The following is a 20587-nucleotide window of genomic DNA, read 5'->3' as shown; positions in this document are numbered from 1 at the left end:
TGTCACATGGATATTAATGCAATCATAGACTAGAGGGGGGTTGTTCATATGATTGATAATGAGAGGAGACGTGATCTATGAGAATCTCTTTATTAAGATATCTACAAAATTAAGAAGTTTGAGAACCCCTGCATCAAGCTTTTATGTGCTTACAGAGATTTAAAAATTACTATGCAACTCTTGGTAAAATTTAATCACCTGATTTACTTGAATATACTCATTCAGGGATGTCCTTGAAATTGTTCTATATTGCAGAATGCTTTTGATTTTCATTTCACTAATAAGCTTCTGTGTTCACAGCTGAAGCCAAGAAACTCATTGTTCAGTTTACTGATGAATTTTTTTTTTTTTTGGTCTGTGGATCAGGCACTGTACAACTAAAAGGGAGACATAGCCCCTATCTCCAGAGAGCTCACTGTCTTTTACAAAGCAACTGCAAACTTTGCCTATATCAAATGGAGATCTAATACCAGATCCATGGATCTGGTCTATAAAAAATATAAAGAAATATTGTATCACTCAAAAACAAATTATTTAATGTTTTATTTAAAACATTGTTAAAGAAGCAATAATACCTTGCCTAAAGTGTAGGCATGTTTGGGTTGTTTCCTGTATGGGCTCCAAAAAGTGTCATTTATTCACCATCCCTGTATACTTTGTAGTGCCTTATTGCTTTTTAAAATTGCTATCATTGCTTAATTTTTCTCCGTGTCTAGTTTTGAAACTTCTGTATCTCTGAGCAGTATATTTTACATTTTAAAAAAGAGTAATGGAATTCTACATAGACTAAATCCTGAAATATTTCCCTAGGCAAAATTGAATAAAGAATCCAGGATTTGGCCTAATGGTTAGTGGGAAAAGGTTTGCACCTTTTCTGGGTTTGCTGGAAGCATGTAATTTTTTTGAAATCCTGTATTTCTTCTCACCATTTTATAAAGACGAAGTTACTACATTATTTTGCCACAAAGCAACAAATGCATTTACAAATGACTTCTTGTGTTAAGAAGTGCCTATAACAAATTGCTGTATCAGGACCTACAGAAAGTTTCAAGATTTTTATGGGATTAATTTATCATTTGTCCTCTTTTGGGTTTCATTAGGTTGGTTGCCTGGCTGTTCATGTGAAGGTGTGCAAAGATTTTACATCAAAATGTATCCTTTTTCTATTTCCCTACTCTCTGCTAAGCATATTTTCCTCTCTCTTTGCACTGACCACATCTTTAGAGTATTCTGGCAGGAAAGTATAGAGCATCTCACTCTATAGGTTCTTGCAGTTCACTTAAGAGATAATGCTTTCTTTATCTAGCTATTGAGTTTGACATTCATTTAGTGTGTGAACTTATGAGGAATTTAGCAGTGAGCCAGAGTCCAGTAATCGAATCCTAAGGAGACTCACTGAGTAGACTTCCTTGTTTATGTACTGTAGGAATAAAAGACACGTTTACATGGAGAGAACAATTGTAATTTTAAAAAGCAAAAATATTTAATTATTAGGATTGTTATATAGCAATCACGGATCGCTTGCTGGAAGATTATCTGCACCTTGAAGTCTTTAAACCATGATTTGAGGACTTCAATGGCTCAGACACAGGTTTGATACAGGAGTGGGTGGGTGAGATTCTGTGGCCTGCAGTGTGCAAGAGGTCAGACTAGATGATCATAATGGTCCCTTCTGACCTTAAAGCCTATGAGTCTATGAGTACTCTATCTAGACTGAATTTTTGACTCATGAAAGGGTGACAAATTATTTTAAAACCATTTACATTGTTACTGTTAGTGACCAGAAGACACCTGGGAAATCTTAAGTACAGTATTTCAGGCAGTCTACACAAAACTTCATGTTTGAGTAAATAGTATGTTGCTCACATTTTAAGTAATGTTATTTTTTATTGTTAAATAAATGAAAACAATATATAATAAATAGGACCCTACCAAATTCAGAGCCATGAAAAACACATCACGGACCGTGAAATCTGGCCTTTTGTGTGCTTTTACCGTGTACTATACAGATTTCACGGGGGGAGACCAGCCTTTCTTAAGGTGAGGGTCCTGACCCAAAAGGGAGCTGCAGAGGGGTCTCATGGTTATTTTAGGGGGTAATGGTATTGTCAACCTTACTTCTGTGCTGCCTTCAGAGCTGGGTGACCAGAGAGCAGCAGCTGTTGACCAGGCGCCCAGCTCTGAAGGCAACGCCCTACCAGGAGCAGTGCAGAAGTAAGGGTAGCAATACTACACCATGTCGCCCTTACTTCTGCGCTGCTGCCTTCAGAGCTGGGTAGCTGGAGAGTGGTGGCCGCTGACTGAGGGCCTAGCTTGTTACCAGATCTACCCGTTACTTTGGAGTATGCTCATTTATTCGGGTTACTCTTCGGGGGACGGGGGGGGTGTTCTGTAATTCTATCAATGTACTGCTTTTGTCACGTGTGTTTTCATATGGCGCTCTACTTCTCCCTTATGCAAATCCCCTCCCAATGGAGCTATCCTGCAGGACCTAGGTTCCCTAGGGCTTGGTTCCTCCAGCCCCAGAACCGGATGAACACACATACACACACATACATTAACAGAACAAGTCTGAGTGGACCGGGTCAATCAGCACTTTCAAGCTGACCCCTTATATGTCCCTGGACTCAATTGGCTGGATCAAGCAGCACTTTCAAGCTTCCCCCCCGCTCCCCTTATGTGCCCTGGGCTCAATGGACTGGGTCAGGCAGGACTTTCAAGCTGCCACCCTTATGTGTCCCAGATTCAGCAGGTCCCTATCCGCACTCTCACATCACAATTGTACTGATAGTAACCTACTTGATAAGCAAACCCCACAGTATTTTGGGCGCTGCAGGGATCTTTAGCTTAGACAAAAGAATCATTACTGTAGAGTAAATGGGGGAAGCTAAAAACACAAAAGAGTAAAGTTCAGCAAGAGAGAGAGAAGCAACCAGCTTAACCATAACAGTTATTTATTGAATAATAGTGATAGCTACACAAGGAGGGCTAAACCACCATAACATTATTAAAGGTTAATACATAAGGTAGAAAGGAAAACAGAGAGAGAGAAAGAAGGGGATCTCACCACTCCCTGAAGTTTGAACTGGTCGGGGTTCCCAGGTGATGGTGGTAGCTCAGGGCCCTGAGGGCAGGAGACAGGCACGATCAGTCAGGAGATGGAGTCCCAGTGGAACTGATGCAAAGCTTGGGTCTATGCATCAGAACACTTACTTGAACCTAGGTAGGGGTTTTTGTAGAGAAACAACAGTGGTTCAAGGGAGAACACTAGATTTGTTTATGGGTAAACTGATGACTGCTATATGCCATCATGCGCCAGCAATGCCCCTCTGCCATGTACCGGTACATTGGCCAAACTGGACAGTCTCTACATAAAAGAATAAATGGACACAAATCAGACGTCAAGAATTATAACATTCAAAAACTAGTTGGAGAACCTTCAACCTCCCTGGCCACTCGATTATAGACCTAAAAGTCACAATATTACAACAAAAAAACTTCAAAAACAGACTCCAACAAGAGACTGCTGAATTGGAATTAATGTGCAAATTGAACACCATTAAATTAGGTTTGAATAAAGACTGGGAGTGGATGGGCCATTACACAAAGTAAAACTATTTCCCCATGCTTATCTCTCTCCCCCACCTCCACCCTGGTTCCTTATATCTCCTTGTCAAGTGCTGGAAATGGACCATTTTCATTACCACTACAAACAGTTATTTTTCTCTCCTGCTGACAACAGTTCACCTTAACTGATCACTCTCCTTATAATGTGTATGGTAACTCCCATTGTTTCATGTTCCCTGTGTGTATATATATCTTCGTTCTGTATTTTTCACTACATGCATCCAATGAAGTGAGCTATAGCCCACGAAAGCTTATGCTACAATAAATTGTTAGTCTCTAAGGTGCCACAAATACTCCTATTCTTTTTGATGACTGAAGGGTTTTCTTAAGGCTAGACAATAGGGGCTGATCACTCTTGGCTATGGGTGGTGTTTTCTTCCAGGGAGCTCACAATGCAACTAGGCTGCTTCAATATTTTGGATATCAATCAAGGATTTATTACTAGAATTGGTCAGATAACTGCTGAGCTGGGTGTGGGCAGGCATAGGTTCATTAACATCTGGAGCAGAGATTCCCATGATGCAGTGCTTCCCTGCTTTTCTGGTTCCAGAGTTCAGTGCAGTTCTCGGTTCTTCATTCTGTATGCTAATCCCTGTCCCATCTTTCATACAGATGAGGCTAGGGGAGTTGTCTCTGCTCTCCATTCTGTATGCAAATGGAGATGTCTTAATCTTGTCATCCTTGTCAGGAGGGGTCTAGGTGTGTCTCCCAATGCCCTTCACTGCTCTCTGCAAACCTTTTCTCTGATCGGTCTTGGTTCAAACAGAAACCGGGGCAGGGGTGTCCCTCATGAGTCAGATAGGCCAGACACTGCACCCTGGTTCCCTCAAAACACAGAGCTGACTGGTATCAAGCTCTACAGGCAGCAGTGCAGAAGTAAGGATGGCAATACCATGCCATGCTATCCTTACCTCTGCGCTGCTGCTAGTAGCAGCTCCGCCTTCAGAGCAGCCACCGCTCTCCAGCTGCCCAGCTCTGAAGGTAGCGCCACAGTCAGCAGCAGCGCAGAAGTAAGGGTAGCGGTGCTGCAATCCCACCTACCATAACCTTCTGACCACCCCCACAACTCCTTTTTGGGTCAGGACCCTTATAATTACAACACTGAAATTTCAGATTTAAATAGCTGAAATCATGAAATTTATGATTTTTTAAATCGTATGACCGTGTAATTGACCAAAATGGACTGTGAATTTTGTAGCGCCCTAATAATAAACCTTTGAGAGTTTTATTATTTCTCTTTTCAGGTGTCCTCCCCCTCCCCCCATGAACAGTACATCAGCTTCCTAACATTACAGTTAATCACAAGCAGTCTGTGGATGTGTTTTATTTCTGAATGTTTTAATCACAAGTCTCGCAGTTCAGTGCACTGCATTCTTCAGTGCGGCAACATCAAAGTAACCTGCCATTAAGTCCCTCTGCCAATTTTTGTGAATTTGCAGTCTGATATTAAAAACATTAATAATGCTGTTTTAAAGATATACAAGTGCAATTGAATTACCCATAAAAGGGAAACAGTAAAATTGACAATAGTGAATTCATATTTTGACCACTGCCAGTGGTCAAATATCTGTTTATTTCTGAAAGAAGAAATAGTAATATGATCTTGGTTAAGTGCCAATGTGGACAGAAAAAGATAAATTTGAATCTTAAAAGTATACCCATGTTTATTAATTGGGTTCGCACACACGCAGTGAGGAGAATTAGATCTTATTGTATATTGCTCATTATTTTCATGGTAGTCACTACCATGTAATAAACCCACTTTACTGTTGCTGACTCACTAAAAAGATCTATATGTTTCCTAAATGAATGACTTTCAGTCAATATACAGGAAAATACAAACTTGCTGCTTCGCATTACAGTTAACGAAGTCATGAAATGCACAAATCCACAAACTTTCAGATCACAGTTAAAGAATAGCAGAAAGGACATTGTGATTCATTTTGAAGATGTGAAATATTTTTCTGTACAGGTATTATTACAGCTTCTGCTCTTTTATAATGTAATTCTCATTACTGGTTTAATAGCATGATGACACTGAATATCTAGAGCTGCTTTTTCAGGAGCAAGGAGGAGTGAATCTCATGTACTGTAGTACTTCGTGACTATTCTCTTTTTTTTATCAATGTACATCTCATCTGGGTTCATAAAGTAAAACTGCAATAAAGTCTGCAGGCTCCGCTCCAGTCCCTTAACCACAAGACTGTTTTTCTTCTGCCCAGAGCTGAGAGATTATTATTGCTATCTGGTCAAGGGAGGATGAATTGGAGACTATTCTCTGGTTGAGTAGGGTGCACATACATCATAATATCGTAGAAATCATTGGAGTTACATTGGTGTAAAACTGGTATAATGGATTGGTGAGTCAGGCCCATAGTGTTCGCTTGGTGCTTTATATTCATTTGTCAAGTATGGTACAGTGTACTGGGGATATGTGGCTCATTCTGTCATTGTTCAAGCTCAGTGGTGAGCTGCAGCCGGTTCGCACCGGTTCGCGTGAACCGGTTGTTAAATTTAGAAGCCCTTTTAGAACCGGTTGTTCCCCATGGGACAAACTGGTTCTAAAAGGGCATTTAAATTTAACAAGCGCTCCCTGCTGCCCGGCCCCAGCTCACCTCAGCTCTGCCTCCACCTCCTGCCATGAATGCTCCTCCTTGTTTCTCCTCCCCCACTGCTTCCCGCGAATCAGCTGTTCGCGCGGGAAGCCTGGGAGGGCTGAGAAGCAAGCAGGCTTCCCCGGCCCAGGAAGACGACGCTGAGGTAGGAAACTAGGGGGGGCCGTGTGCCCCGGCCGGTCTCCAGCCGCGGCCCGTACCCGGTCCCGCCTCCCTGGCCCCGACCCTCCCCAGCTCCGCGTCCCCGGCCGCCGGGCCCCGCGTCCCCGACCCTCTCCGGCCACCCGGTCCCGGCTCCGCGTCCCCACCCAGCCCCGGCCCCGACCACCCCGGCCCCGGCCGCGGCCCTCCCCGCCCGGCCCCGTGTCCCTGCCCGGCCCCGACCCTCCCCGGCCCCGTGTCCCCAACCCTCCCCGGCCACCTGTCCCCGGCCGCGGCATCCCCCCCCCCGTCCCCGCGTTCCCGGCCGCGACCCTGCCCGGCCCCGCGTCCCCAACCCTCCCCGGCCACCCGGCCACGGCCTCCACCCCGTCCCCGGGTCCCCGCCCGTCCCCGCCCCTCCCCGGCCACCGCCCCTGGCCGCGGCACCCCAGCCCCGTCTCCCCCCCCCCCCCGTTCCCGGCTGCGACCCTGCCCGGCCCCGCGTTCCCGGCCGCGACCCTGCCTGGCCCCGCGTCCCCGACCCTCCCCGGCCACCCGGCCCCGGCCGCAGCCCATCCCCGGCCCCGCGTTCCCGGCCGCGACCCTCCGCAGCCCCGCCCGGCCCCGGCCCTGCCCCTGCCCCCCCGACCCTCCCCGGCCCTGCGTCCCCGGCCGCCCGGCCCCGCGGCCCCAACCCCCCCCCCCGGCCGCATCCCCCCCCGGTCCCGCGTCCCCAGCTGCCCGGCTCTGGCCGCATCCCCCCCCCGACCCCGCCGTGCCCCCACCTACCCGGATGCCCGACTCTGGACATGGCCCCCCAGCTCCGGCCCAGCCTGGCCCTGTGGCTCCAGCCGCCCCTGCTGTTTTGCCATGGGGCCTGGCTCCGGCAGCGTGGGTCTGGGCGTGGCGGCGGCCCCAGCTGCCCGGCTCCAGCTCTGGCCGCGGCCCTCCCTGGCTCCACCCGGCCAGCTGCCTGGCTCCGGCCGCTGGGCTCCCACCACATCCTCCGGCTCCGGCTGCGCGACTCCTGTCCTGGCCCCGCCTCCCTGGGCTCCTGGCTCCAGCAGCGGCCGGACTGTAGCGCCGCCAGCCATGTCCAGGCAGCGCGGTAAGGGGGCAGGGAGGGGGTGTTGGAGAGAGGGTAGGGGAGTTTGGGGGTGGGGGGTCAGAGGGCAGGGAACAGAGGGATTGAATAGGGGCAAGGGTCCTGGTGGGGCAGTCAGAAAGGATCAGGGGTTGGATGGGGCGGTGGGAGGCAGTCAGGGGCAAGGGTTCCAGGGGCAGTCAGGGGACAGAGAGAAGGGGTGGTTGGATGGGGCAGGGGTCCTGGGGGGCCATCAGGAATGAGAGGAGGGGTTGTATGGGGTGGCGGAGGGTACTCAGGGTACAGGGAAGGGGGGTGGATGGGGCAGGGGTCCCTGGAGTGGGGGGGACATCAAGGAACGCGGGGGGTTGGTTGGGGCAGGCGTCCGGGGGGGGGCCTGATCCCTCCTGGGGTGAGGAGGGAACCGGTTGTTATGATTTTGGCAGCTCATCACTGTTCAAGCTAAATTGTGAACAGGCATACAGTTGTTCCATGGTTTAGATTGGAGAGTGGAGGGAATAAAAGGGAAGATTTAAGATTGTTTTGGGTAGTAAAATTCTGCATTTCCATGCTTTCCAATATTTGATTTAAGTGTAATCTTAACTTTGAATTTCCGAGCTTCCAGATATTTGTATTTTTTTTAACTGCAATGTTTTATTAAGATATTTTCCCTCTGAAGTTATTGGTACATATTTACAACCTTATGTCCAGCTTAACTTGTTTTGATGTGGAATGTTTTTGGGCTCATTTTTAAGAATAACAGTGATATGTAGGGTATATGTTACTAAAAACGCACTCTTAGCTCCAATGTAGCCAATTCCACCACGCCATATCATCTTTGTCGAACTAAGCACACTTAATCTGGGCTGTGCCTACTGGGAAGGTGGTGGGATTGATGTGAAGCATGGCTGGGTGATATGGGGGAAGTCAGAATGCCTTTGCTAGTGGGTGCGATGAGGTTCTCCATTTAGCCTTTGCTGTGGAGCATAAATTCCTATTATTTGGGGCAATTGAAACTTTTGACCCAAGTGGTAAGCCAAAATTTAGGGTGTTTGGGGTTGTTTCCTTTAGGAAAAATTGATGATAGTCAGATGTTTCTTTGATGCAGTCCTGTTTGCTTAAAAAGAAGGTGCACAAAGTCCTGTTTCTCTGAAAGCAGTAAGGTCAAACAGCAGGAGGCAGTTTCCTTGCTCATAATTCCAAGCCTGCATTTCCAGCCGGCATTCTGCCCCCAAACGCTTTTTCTTAGCTTTCTGTCAGGCCCATGCTACCAATTCTTCTCTTACTGTCTCCTGGCTTTCTGCCTGCCTCTGACATGCAACTGCAGTTCAATTAATTGCCAGTCCCTGCATTTATTTTCCCTCAGGGCATCCTATTGGACCAGATGGCCCCTACTGCCCAGACCTTGTGCGAAGTCTACTCCTTCATTGGAAGTTTCCATTATTTCAACTATTACAGTACTAAACAGAGGGGCATTTAATTGTTCACCCTTTTAGCCTAAATGGAAGGTGCCTGCTACCATGCCATCAGTTTCAAAGAGATCTGTGAGTGCCCAGCCTTCACTTGTTCCCCTCAGAACTGTGTAGTGAGTGCTGTAGCAAATAGGTCAGTTTACCCCAGATTTAACCCTTTTCTCAGTTGCTCTTGTTGCTCCATGTGGATAGCATGTAGATGTTGTGATTTAATTTTCAGGTTCCAAGGCGACAACAGGATGAGCGGAATAGGATTATTCTAGAATTGGTAGGATTTCAAGGTCCAAAAGACTTTCCAAGGTTGCTGGGGAGTGCAACTGTACATCTTTATGAAGTCATTAAGGTGGGTCTGACAAAAGAAAAGATTATCTAGGACGTGTTCTAAATTGTTTGTTCCACACATACTTTGGCAAGTAGTACACAAGATAAACCATACTCACAATATCAAATATTTGTACTGAAACGATAGAGCAGTTAATATAAGAAAGCAGTATTTCCTTATGTAAGTGTCCAGTTGTTAGCTGACTGGGTGATAATGTACTGTAATAATAATAGTTGGTACTTATATTGTTCTTTCTATCTTTGAAGTGCCTACAAAAATGTAATCCTCGCAAGACTTGCAAAATATTGTAGATAAATAAATTTCAATATCTGTGAGATACTGAGGACTTAAGGCCAGTTTTTCAAACTTGGGTGTCAAAAGTTATTTCCTAAAACAAGTGTTTAGGCACCTAAATATAGAATTGGGTCCCAATCCTGCAACAACTGACGTGTGCATAACTTTACTTATGTGAGTAGTAGCATTAAAATCTGTGGGACTACATGCATAATGTTAGTTGCGTGTGTTTGCAGGATCTGGGCCTTTGACACCTAATTTTCATCACTCAAGTTTGAAAATCTGGTTCTAAATAACTTTTGTAAAGACAAAAAATGACAGTGGCAAAACTAGGATTTGAACTCACAATCTCAAGATCAGACAACTAGATTGCCTAACTGCATTTCCATGTATGCTTCCTTTTATTTGATTTTTGAACTATAACAATGTGTGGAAAAAGTATGTGGCATCTTCATCTATTGTAGCTACAAATTTTGTGTATTCCTCTTACATGCTTGGTAATATACTGCTATAAAACACTGGTTTTGGAGATTTGTGAATCTAAATATTCCTTTTCTTTCTTTCCCCACTCACCCAGAAAGGCCACTTCATTGAAACATGTGCCATGAGGATTGGAAACATGGTAGGATTTCTTTGGTGAAATGACAAAATAGTATACACAGGTGACTTCATGTCATTGCAATATAATTTTAATTGCATACAGATACATGCATATCAATTGAACACTGCATTATAGCCTTCCAGGAGCACTGAATGGTAAAGTGACTAAAACAGAGAGAAAAGGATAGTGAAAGAGAAGAATGGCAAGTAGACCCCAATCCTTGGCTGCAGTAAATCAGCATAGCACCAGTGATGTCATAAGGTTCACATACAATGGATGGGCCATAGTCTACACAGTGATGCCAGCACAGCTTCATTGACTTCAGAGGAGTTGTACTGATACTACTGACAACAGAATTTAGATAGTCTGCATAATAAGAAAATTTCCACTCTTAAAATTATTAGGGAGAAGTAATACACAAAAATCAGTCTGTGTAAAACTGGTGTACTAACCTACTCTATGCTAGCCAAATGTTTAGGCCATGTGAATTTTCGTAACCTACTGAGCCATCTCCAGTTTCTGACACAGATTGGTTTGTAGGTTTGGTGGTGCAATTCAGGCAAGGATTGAGATTGTGGCAATGTAGGGCCTTACCGTGGCATAATCCTTGAGGGCAACAAAAACTTATCTGCAGAGGAACCCAGAGGTGCCCATTGTATCCACAACATTGAACAGTGCTGAGTGGAAAGAGGGCATAGCCAGGATGATCAGAAAATGCACCAATTCAGTGCATCCCCTGGCAGACTCTATTGGTGAAGCTCCTATGTTAACCTTGGCAGAAACTAAACTTGCCTTCCCATGCCATAACCCTTGAGGGAAGTTGGCAGGAGAAACGATGCCTTCTCTTTCCCCATGATGAATTTCCCTCCTGCGCTGTGTAGACGAATCTAGCCCATTGTGTCTATGCAATATGGAGAATGCAGATATTGTCATTATCTATGACTCATAGCAGTATGAAACAAAGTACATACAGTTTATGCTACTTTATGTACTTAAATGTATATGGTGTTTTATGGCAGGTTTCAGAGTGTTTTATGACAAGTTTGAAAATGCATTAGACAGATTAAACACTATGAGTTTTTGGTACATTATCCTTTTGTAGGCAAAGCCCATAAGTGAACATGGGTTTTCTGAATTCAGTGCTCAGATCAATGTGTGTATTATCAGGAGCAGTGGTAAACAAGCATTCAAGGCAGTCTTACCTTCTGGCTACCCTGAAGGATAAGGAGTATAGAGACTGAACTTGTACAGTAGAAAGGTTTATGCCACTGCAAGCCTTCAAATGAGGGTGTCAAATGACCAGGGCTGGCCCTACCCATATGCAAAGTATGCAGCTGCAGGCCCCGCTCCGCCTCTTCCCCCTGGCCCCCACCCATGCTCCACCCCAGCCCTGCCTCTTCCCACCCCTACTCTACCCCAGCCCCTGCTCTGCCCCTGCCCCACCCCCACTCCCCTGAGGACTGCAACAGGGGGCGGGCCTGCATTCACTGGTGTCGGTAAGTGGAGCGACCCAGCCCCAGCCTGCTCCGCTCCCTGGCTCCCAGATACACTGCCAGTGAGTGCTGGGGGCGGTTCCTCCCTTCCTCCCAAGCCCCAAGGCTGGGAGCAAGGGGAGCAGAGAGGAGCGGGCTGGGCCTGGGTCGCTCCACTTACCGCCGCCCCGTGAGTGTGGGGTCGGGCCTGCCCTGTACTCACCGGGCAGCAGGAAGGGGCACGACCCGGCCCCAACCTGCTCCACTCTGCCGGCTCATGCTGGGGGGCGGTTTCTCCCTGTCCCCCAAGCCAGCTCCTCCCCTTCCCCCCGTGGCAGGGCCTGCATAGGGCACAAAAAGTGGCTAGGGACGGCCCTGCAAATGACCTGGCATTATTGTCCAAATGCACCTTTATTAACTAGTCAGCAATTTCAAAATTTGTGAACAAACTGCTTGAAGAATACAGGATCACTTTTCAACTTTAGTCTTTGAGGGTCATCTCACAACACAGTCATCTCTCCAGGCAATTATCAACATGTCAGATACCATGTCATGTTCAGTGGCTTCAGCCATCTCAATGAGATGCTCTTGGTTGCAGCCCTCCGGTATCCCAAAAGATCTACAAAATACAATAGAAGATCTGCTGTTTGAAAGTGCTAAACTGTTTTCTCAGAAGACCAGTGACACCATGTGCATGTTGAAAGATTCTCATGTGGTCCTTCATTTGCTGGGTTTCTATATCCCAGTAACAAAAAGGAAGCTGTTTAAGCCCCAAATGTGAGACAGATCTTACTACCAGCAGAAACCTGAATGTAGAGAAATCAACATTACAACCAACATAGTGAATAGGTTTCATAGGGGCAGATCTTGATGCCACAACTACCATGGCTTACCTCCCAGTGATGAACTGGTTCTGGTCCATAGTCTTTCTGTGTGAGAATCTCAAGTCTAACCCAAGGACAACAGTGCACTTGTGTCTACAACTGTTGGGACACATGGCTTTGTGCACATACATGACTCAGCATGTCAGACTGCACTCCTCAGATGTCTGCAGGCCTGGCTTCACTCAGTATATCATCCAAGCAGACATTCACTGGACACACTGCACGAGTGGATCAGTCCCTGAACTGGTCATTAGACCCTTAGAATGTATGCAAGGGCTTCCTTTCCTATCACCAGAACAAACTGTGACTTTGGTAACAGATGCATCCACTGGGGTTTGGGGGCCCACCTGGGTCAGCTTCCAGACTCCAGTACTTTGGATGCCTCAGGAACTTTTGTTCCATGTAAATGTGCTGGAACTTTGAGCTATTTGTTGGGCCTGTGAGATGATCATTACTACCATCAGGGAGCAGGTGGTTCAAGTTCTCAGCAGCAACACCACTGCTATGTTTTATCTGAAAAAGCAGGAAAGTGTGAGGTCCTCTCAGCTGTGCCAAGAAGCAATCCACTTGTGAAACTTCTGTATAAAGAACAATAGCTTGCTAAAGGCTTTTCACCTTCCAGGGTGAAGAACATTATTGCAGATTTCCTCAGCAGAAACTTCAGAGACCATCATGAGCGGTCAATAGGGAGGGATGTTCTCCAGCAAATCTTCTGTTAGAGGGGTTGTGCAATAATAGACCTCTTTGGAACCAACTGAACAGCAACTACAGGAGCTTCTGCTTCAGGGCAGGTCACAGCCCAGATTCCATGACAGATGCCTTTCTTTTTCCCTGGTCGAACCATCTACTGTATGCATTCCCTCCAGTCCCTCTGATTCTGAGGGTGATCAGGAAATGAAAAATAGCCAAGGCAAACTTAATTCTTATAGCACCTGCCTGCCTGACCTGGCCAAGATAGTACTGGTATACAGCTATATATCAGCTCCCCATTCGTCCACCTGTATCTCTACCTCTGGCTGAGGATCTCTTGTCTCAAGGCAAGTCACTACACCCCAACTTACACCTAATGGCATGGACGATCTTATTTGAGCAGTGAGGAAAGTCTGCTCCTGTGATGTCCAAGCCATTCTAGTGAACAGCAGAAGGGATTCCACCAACACCACATGTGCAGCAAAATGGAAAAGGTTTTAAATCTGGGAAGAATGTCATCAGCTATCTGCTGATAGCATAGAGATAAGACTACCTACTGCATTGTAAATCCTCTGGTCTCGCTTGTAAATCCTCAGTTCAATGGGAGTCCATTTAACGGTCATGTATGCAGTACACCCAGCAGTGGATGGATTTTCCATCTTTTTTGTATCACTTGATATCCTTAAGTTATCCATATCCTTAAGTTTATGCCCAAAGTGATACTACCATTCCACCTCAACCAGACTAAATCTTCCAGTGTTCTTTCCAAAGCCTCATTCTTCCAAGGCTGAAGAGAAGCTTCATACCTTAGATGTTCGGAGTGTTCTGGCATTTTAAGTGGACTTTCAGATCCTCTCCCAGGATGTTTGTAGCCTATGTTGAGAGCATTAAAGGACCACCTGTTCTAGGTCTGCGATTTCACATTGGATGTCAGATTGTATTAAATGTGCTATGATCTGGCAAAGGTCTCTCTTCCACCAAGGATAACAGCCTACTCTACTAGGGTTCATTCCACTTCATCAGCCTTCTTGTCAACATTGCTATAATAGACATTTGTAAAGCAGCAGTGTGGTCATTTATACATCCCTTCTCCAGATACACCTCTACCCTGATATAACACGACCCGATGTAACACGAATTTGGATATAAAACGGTAAAGCAGCTCTCTGGGGGGGCGGGGCAGAGGGTCTTGGGGGGTGATCAGGGGACAGGGAGTAGGGGGGAGCCACAGCCCAAGGAGGGGAGCTGCAGTGCAGGGGAACATCACATGGGCTCCAGCCGGCGCCGAGAAGTTGGGGAAGACTGGTCCACATGGGGAAGTTGCAGATCCAGGTCAGGGAGAGATGCCCGTCCTAGATGGCGCCATGCAGGTACCCATGTCCCATCGCTGGAGGGCTCGGTACACAGCGGGCCCAGCTGGCAGGCTGCGCCCCGCTTACAGAAGTGCCCCCGGGTGGGCTCTCTGGGTCCATAGCGGGGTGGGGACCAGGTGCACGCGGGCACCTCGGGCGAGGCTGCCTGCCCTGCTCCCCCTCGCAGGCTTAGCCGTCGCACCGGGCTGGGTGCGCTACGCGGACAGGGCAGTGGCCGCCGGGCCAGTTTCCCCTGCTCTGCCCCCGCGGGGCTTGCCCCAGCTGATGTGGTTGAGCAGGTGTGAGCGCTTCCGTGTGCCAGCTCCCTGGGTCCTAGCGCCCGTCTTGGTGTGGTGCGTGGCTCAGCGTGGGAGTCCCAGGGGTGATTAGGGATGTGGGGGGGTTGGATGGTCCAGAGTTCTGAGGGGTCAGTCGGGGCAGGAAGTAGGTGGGGGTCAGATGGGGAGGGGGCTGTTTGCTGACTATTAATAATGGAGATGCTCGAGGCCAAAGCAAGTTCGATATAATGCGGTTTTACCTATAACGCGTTAAGGTTTTTTTACTCCAGAGGACAGCGTTGTATCGGGGTAGAGGTGTACTACACTATTATTCAAGCTTCCTGAGAGGATGCCAGCTTTAGCAAGTCAGTATTGCAGTCTCTCTTCAAGTAGTCTGAAGTCCTATCACTTGTAAATAAACTGCTGGTGAGTCACCTACAGTGGAATACATATTTGCACAATCACTCAAAGGAGAAAAAAATGTACTTACCTGTACACTAACTGTTTGTTCTTTGAGATGTATTGTGCATATGTACATTCCATGACCCTCCCATCTTCCCTGCAGCTTTGGGTTTAGTTTACCAGCTGTGCGAAGGAACAGAGAGGGAGATGGTGACCACACATCTTTATACCCTCAGCTTGGTACACAAGGATAGCAGGAATGCACGTACTACCCAATGGTATGATGAGTAAAAGTCTCTGACTCAAGTACATTGGGTGCATGTACTCCTACAGTGGAATGTACACATGCAACACATCTTGAGGAAGATAGGAAAGTAACTGTGAAGATTTTTTTATCCCTAATAGGAATTGCCTATTAAATAATTAACATGTTAATAAAAAGGGTATGTCATGTATTTTTCCCTTTGCTTACCATACTTGTACTTGTTTACTGTGGAACTTGTTTGTAAATGTATTTGCTGTAAGAGTTAATTACATGTTACATTTAAAAGAAAAAAAGTTACATTTTCAGGTTTTCTGCACAGTGGAAGTGGAGTTTATGTTCTGCTATGGAAGTTTCGGATATGGCTACTCGCACCAGGTTAGGACCTCTTTTTTTTCTTTTTGATCTGTTATAATTTTGGACTAGAGCTATTCCATTCCAAAGTTCAGACATTTATAACTTCCATAAAAATTTGTATTTGGGGATGATATTTTTCAAACTTGGATTAATCCTTATGTGGAATTCTTTTGTAAAGATTGAACAAAATTCATTGATATGGTATTTGAGTGAGATGAAGATAAAAAAAGTTGTATGCTTAAAACTATATTATATATATGGCGTTCATCTAGCTAGCAAATAAATTATAACAGTATAACTTGAGTTTTTGTACTCTTGATACTTTCACTGGGTGTATAGACCCCATGCTGACATGAGGTCTAAGGGTTAATGCAGCAACTACCCAGTGCTGACTGGCACATCCTCACAGCAACTGGGAGAATAAAAGAGCTGAGAGGCAGAGGGACAGAGTGGCTGCCAGAGCAGCAAGCAGACTAGAGAAGGAAAGTCCTGCCAGCAAACTGGTGAGAAGCCATCCAGGGACAACTCTGTAGAGAAAGGATGATTGGAACCACAGGCTGAAGTAGCTCACAGAAGCAAAAGAAGTAGGAAGGAGCTCAGGGTACAGAAGAAAGAATTGTTGAGGACTGATTCTGCCTGCCTGGTTTAAGGGCCCTGATCTGGAGGCACTGGGTTCCACTACTAATCCCTCAACAGAGACTTAAGAATCAAAAGGGGTTTGCAGGCCCCCTGAGGACCAACACTAGCTAGTCCCTGCCAAGTATAAGGGGAAAGGTGTGCACCACAGAAGGACTGAAATTAACACCCTTCATAGTCCAGAATAGGCCTGCCATAGAGACTCACAAGAAGAGCCGACTCACGGTCCTGCTGGACCGAGCAAACTCTGTGCAGTGCTCCGTCTGACCAAAGGGGGCACTGATACCATAGCACACCAGCCTATACATGGTACCAAAAGTGGGGTTTCACTGTGTCTGAGCCCCCAGTAAGGCCTAAGATGGAGGAAACACTCAGATTGCTAGCCCAGCAGTGGGCTGCTGCCTTGGATCAGCAAGCAACGAACCAGGAGCAACAACAATAGATGCAGACCTTGACACTACATTTGTTACAGGCCCGGCAGCGGCAAAATGACCTGCAAACAGTCTCTCACTGACAACAGCAGGAGGCCTGCCACCCAGGCCATGGCTCAACAGCAGAGCCAACAAAGGTTGGATATGTGGCCATGGAGCAACAGCAGCTGGGTAAATGTATGGGGGCAACACTTAGGATAGCACCAGCCCCACTGGCTGGAGCTACGGCACAGGTGGTGAGTTGGTCCAGCAGTCCTGTGCTGTCCAAGATGGGAGCTGAAGATGACCTGGAGGCCCTTTGAACACCTCACCACCTGCACCCACTGGGACCCTGAGACCTGGATCATCCACCTAGCTTCTGTTTTGACCAGGGAACCACAGGCCCTCAACCAACAATCCGCCCTTGATTACCCAATGGTAAAGGCAGCCATATTTGACTGGCTGCATTAAGTGAAGAGACTTGCTGCTGCTATTTCAAAGAGCAGAGATTTAGCTCCTGTTTTGACCAGGGAACCACAGGCTCTCAACAACAATCCGCCCTTGACTACCCAATGGTAAAGGCAGCCATATTTGACTGGCTGCATTAAGTGAAGAGACTTGCTGCTGCTATTTCAAAGAGCAGAGATTTAGCTCCTGTTTTGACCAGGGAACCACAGGCTCTCAACAACAATCCGCCCTTGACTACCCATGGTAAAGGCAGCCATATTTGACTGGCTGCAATTAAGTGAAGAGACTTGTTGCTATTTCAGAGAGCAGAGATTTAGCACATTCAGGCAGCCCCAGGCACTGGCAAAGAAATTCAAAGGTGTCAGCTGGAAGTGGATGAGTCCTGAGGCTAGAATGAGCAAGCAGATAGCTGAACTGATCATCCTCGAACAGTTTCTCTGGGTCTTCTCCACAGCTGTGCAAGGGTGTGTGCAGAGGTACTAACCAGAGACTCTGGAAGAAGTGGTGAGGCTAGCAGGGAACTATTTGGAGGGTAATACCCCACAAACCTGAGCCTGCCTCCTCCGGTTTGACTAGGGCTGCCCTTAAGGGGGTGGAGGATGGCTATTTTGAGACCAGGGCTGGCCTCACCCTTGACAGTCCAGACTCTGAAGGTTGCACCAGACCAAGACCCCGACTATCCCACTGTGACATTCTATACCTTGTGAGAACACATTACACCCCCATGTTCATCCTTATTATATGATTGTGTGGTATCCAATGCAAAGTTTGTCATGTTGGGTGTCTTTGGAAGGCTCATGATGCACTGAGCATTGTTGTTACAGTGATGTTATAGTAATGTTATAGGTTATAATTTCATGTATATAGTTAGGAGGCTGAAAATGTATCCTCATGGCTTAAAGCAAGCCCAGGCAAAAACTCTCCAAGAGTGGAGCTGCAGTTCACACCTCATCAGGACATGTATGGGACAAACGCAGCTCAGCCTCACAGGAACAAAGGACGCTGGCCTAGGCAGCAACAAACGGATCTGTTGGACTCTCGAGTGAGTCACCCCCCCTCCCTTTGGTCAGTTTGGGACTGCGATGAAATAATGCTCACCTGACTCTGACAGGGGCGAAGCCAAGAGGGAAGAAAGGACATGATAAAAGGGGGAGACGTTTGCCATGCTCTTACTCTCTCTTCCACCTACACCTACTTACACCAGACCAAGCGACTGAAGCGCTGATCAAAAGGGAGAGCCTGGCTGGAGAGCAACCAGCCAGCCTGTGGTGAGAAGCATCTAAGTTTGTAAGGGCACTGAAAGTGTTAAGATCAGCTTAGAGTGCGTTTTGCTTTTATTTCATTTGACCAAATCTGACTTATGTTTTGACATAGAATCACTTAAAATCTATCTTTATAGTTAATAAATCTGTTTGCTTATTCTACCTGAAGCAGTGTGTTTGGTTTGAAGCGTGTCAGAGACTCCCATTGAGATAACAAGCCTGGTACATATCAATTTCTTTGTTAAATTGACAAACTCATATAAGCTTGCAGCATCCAGTGGGCATAACTGGACACTGCAAGATGGAGGTTCCTAGGGTTGTGTCTGGGACTGGAGATATTGGCTAGTGTCATTTGGTTGCACAATCCAAGCAGCAGCTTACATGACAGAGGCTGTACATGAACAGCCCAGGAGTGGGTGTTCTCACAGCAGAGGAGGGTAAGGCTGGCTCCCAAAGTCAAGGTTTGGAGTGACCTAGCAGATCACCAGTCCAGATAACACCAGAGAGGAATGTCACACCCACAATTACAGGATTCACTAGGGAGGAAGATCTGTTTCCAGTGTGAACAAGAGCATAGCAAGAAAGATTGTCCAACCATTGAGTCTAATTAAGAGGCAGGCTTCTCTTTACCCAGCCTCAACCAAATGCTAGGCGGTTTGAAATTGACAACCATAATGCGTGTTGACAAGCTAGAGTTATGAGCCCCAATGGACTCTAGTTGTGAACAAACCCTAGTGAGAGAAGATCTGCTGAGGAAAGCTGAAGTCCACTCAGAAGGCACAGTATCCTTAATGTGTCACCATGGGTACACGAGGGACTACTCCTGTACTAAAGTCTAACAGCAGGTGGACAGACTGGCCACCTCATGGTAGGCTTAGCATGTATTACCCAATCCTGTTGGGATGGGATTGTCTTCACTTTCAGACACTATTACACATGCTCTTGAGAAGCTGAATGGAGATGGCTGGTGAAATAGACTGGGCGACCTCTTTCCCTTCAAGGACAAGGACTTTTTCCTACCCCAATGAAGGCCTGGCAGACCAGGAATGAGAAATGCGCTGCCAGATATGAGGGACGCGACCTATGCAAAAGAGACCAGCGTTGTTGTCTGGGTGAGTCAGACAACTCCCACTGGAATGGGTATTCCTAGAGTTCCAAACCTGGAATGAGACCTAGTGGATTTGGGGAAGCTGTAGGGATCATCTGACCTGCAAGTCAAACAGCAGAGGGAGGATTCCTTCAGGAGAGTCTATGAAGAAGGCATAGCTCTTATAGATGGGGAAGTGGTGACACCTGAATTAGCCACTTCCTTGCCTTGTTTTGAGTTACGGGGAGACTTACTCTGTCACCTAGCACAGGGTACGCTGGATGGTGAACTGTACATCCAACTCTTTGTATCCCACATATTCAGGCAGGAAATACTCAAGTTGGCTCATCAGGTACCAATAGTGAGCCACCTCGGCCAGGAGAAAACTCTTGGCTGTCTATTACCCTGTTTCTTTTGGCCCAGAATCCATATGAAGATAAGAGATTATTGTGTCTCCTGTCCTGATCACCAACTGGAAGTCCCCAAACAAGTATGACTGGCCCCATTGGTTCCCCCTCTATTGGTGGAAGTCCCATTCAAGCGGGTAGAAGTACATGTCGTCATCACCTGTAGAGAAGAGCACTGCCAGTTATTAATACATACTGGCTAGCATTGACTATGTCACCTGCTAACCAGAACCAGTTCCTCCACACACCACTACAGCGGTGGTAATAGCAACAGAGCTGTTAAAAATAGTTGTGAGAGTACATAAGAACATAAGTGTGATGTTGCACTCTGTATGATTATATGAAAGTATGCTGATGAGTGTGAATATAATGTAACTAAAATATGATTCATGCAAAAGGCCTCTTGTAAGGTATCATTACAAAGCTTATAATCTACTGAGTGTGGTCATCCTATTTGTATAAAT

At 46.6% G+C, this 20587-nt stretch overlaps 1 protein-coding gene across 4 annotated transcripts in view; it reads left to right on the top strand.

The window, feature by feature from the left end:
- The window catches only part of C2CD6 (C2 calcium dependent domain containing 6), a 56996-nt gene that overhangs the window by 2445 nt on the left and 33964 nt on the right, over positions 1-20587 (top strand). The window contains exons 3-7 of one of the 4 annotated variants that reach the window (XM_045031746.1): positions 1101-1152; positions 5448-5599; positions 9160-9282; positions 10133-10177; positions 15806-15874. In XM_045031746.1, coding sequence (XP_044887681.1) covers positions 1101-1152; positions 5448-5599; positions 9160-9282; positions 10133-10177; positions 15806-15874 — 441 coding nt within the window. The remainder of the gene's footprint in view (positions 1-1100; positions 1153-5447; positions 5600-9159; positions 9283-10132; positions 10178-15805; positions 15875-20587) is intronic. The other 3 variants (XM_045031748.1, XM_045031747.1, XM_045031749.1) reach the window with 3 other exon arrangements.

This window comes from Mauremys mutica, chromosome 10 (assembly GCF_020497125.1).
Source record: "Mauremys mutica isolate MM-2020 ecotype Southern chromosome 10, ASM2049712v1, whole genome shotgun sequence".
NCBI lineage: Eukaryota > Metazoa > Chordata > Testudines > Geoemydidae > Mauremys > Mauremys mutica.
This window is presented reverse-complemented; position numbering and strand designations above follow the sequence as displayed.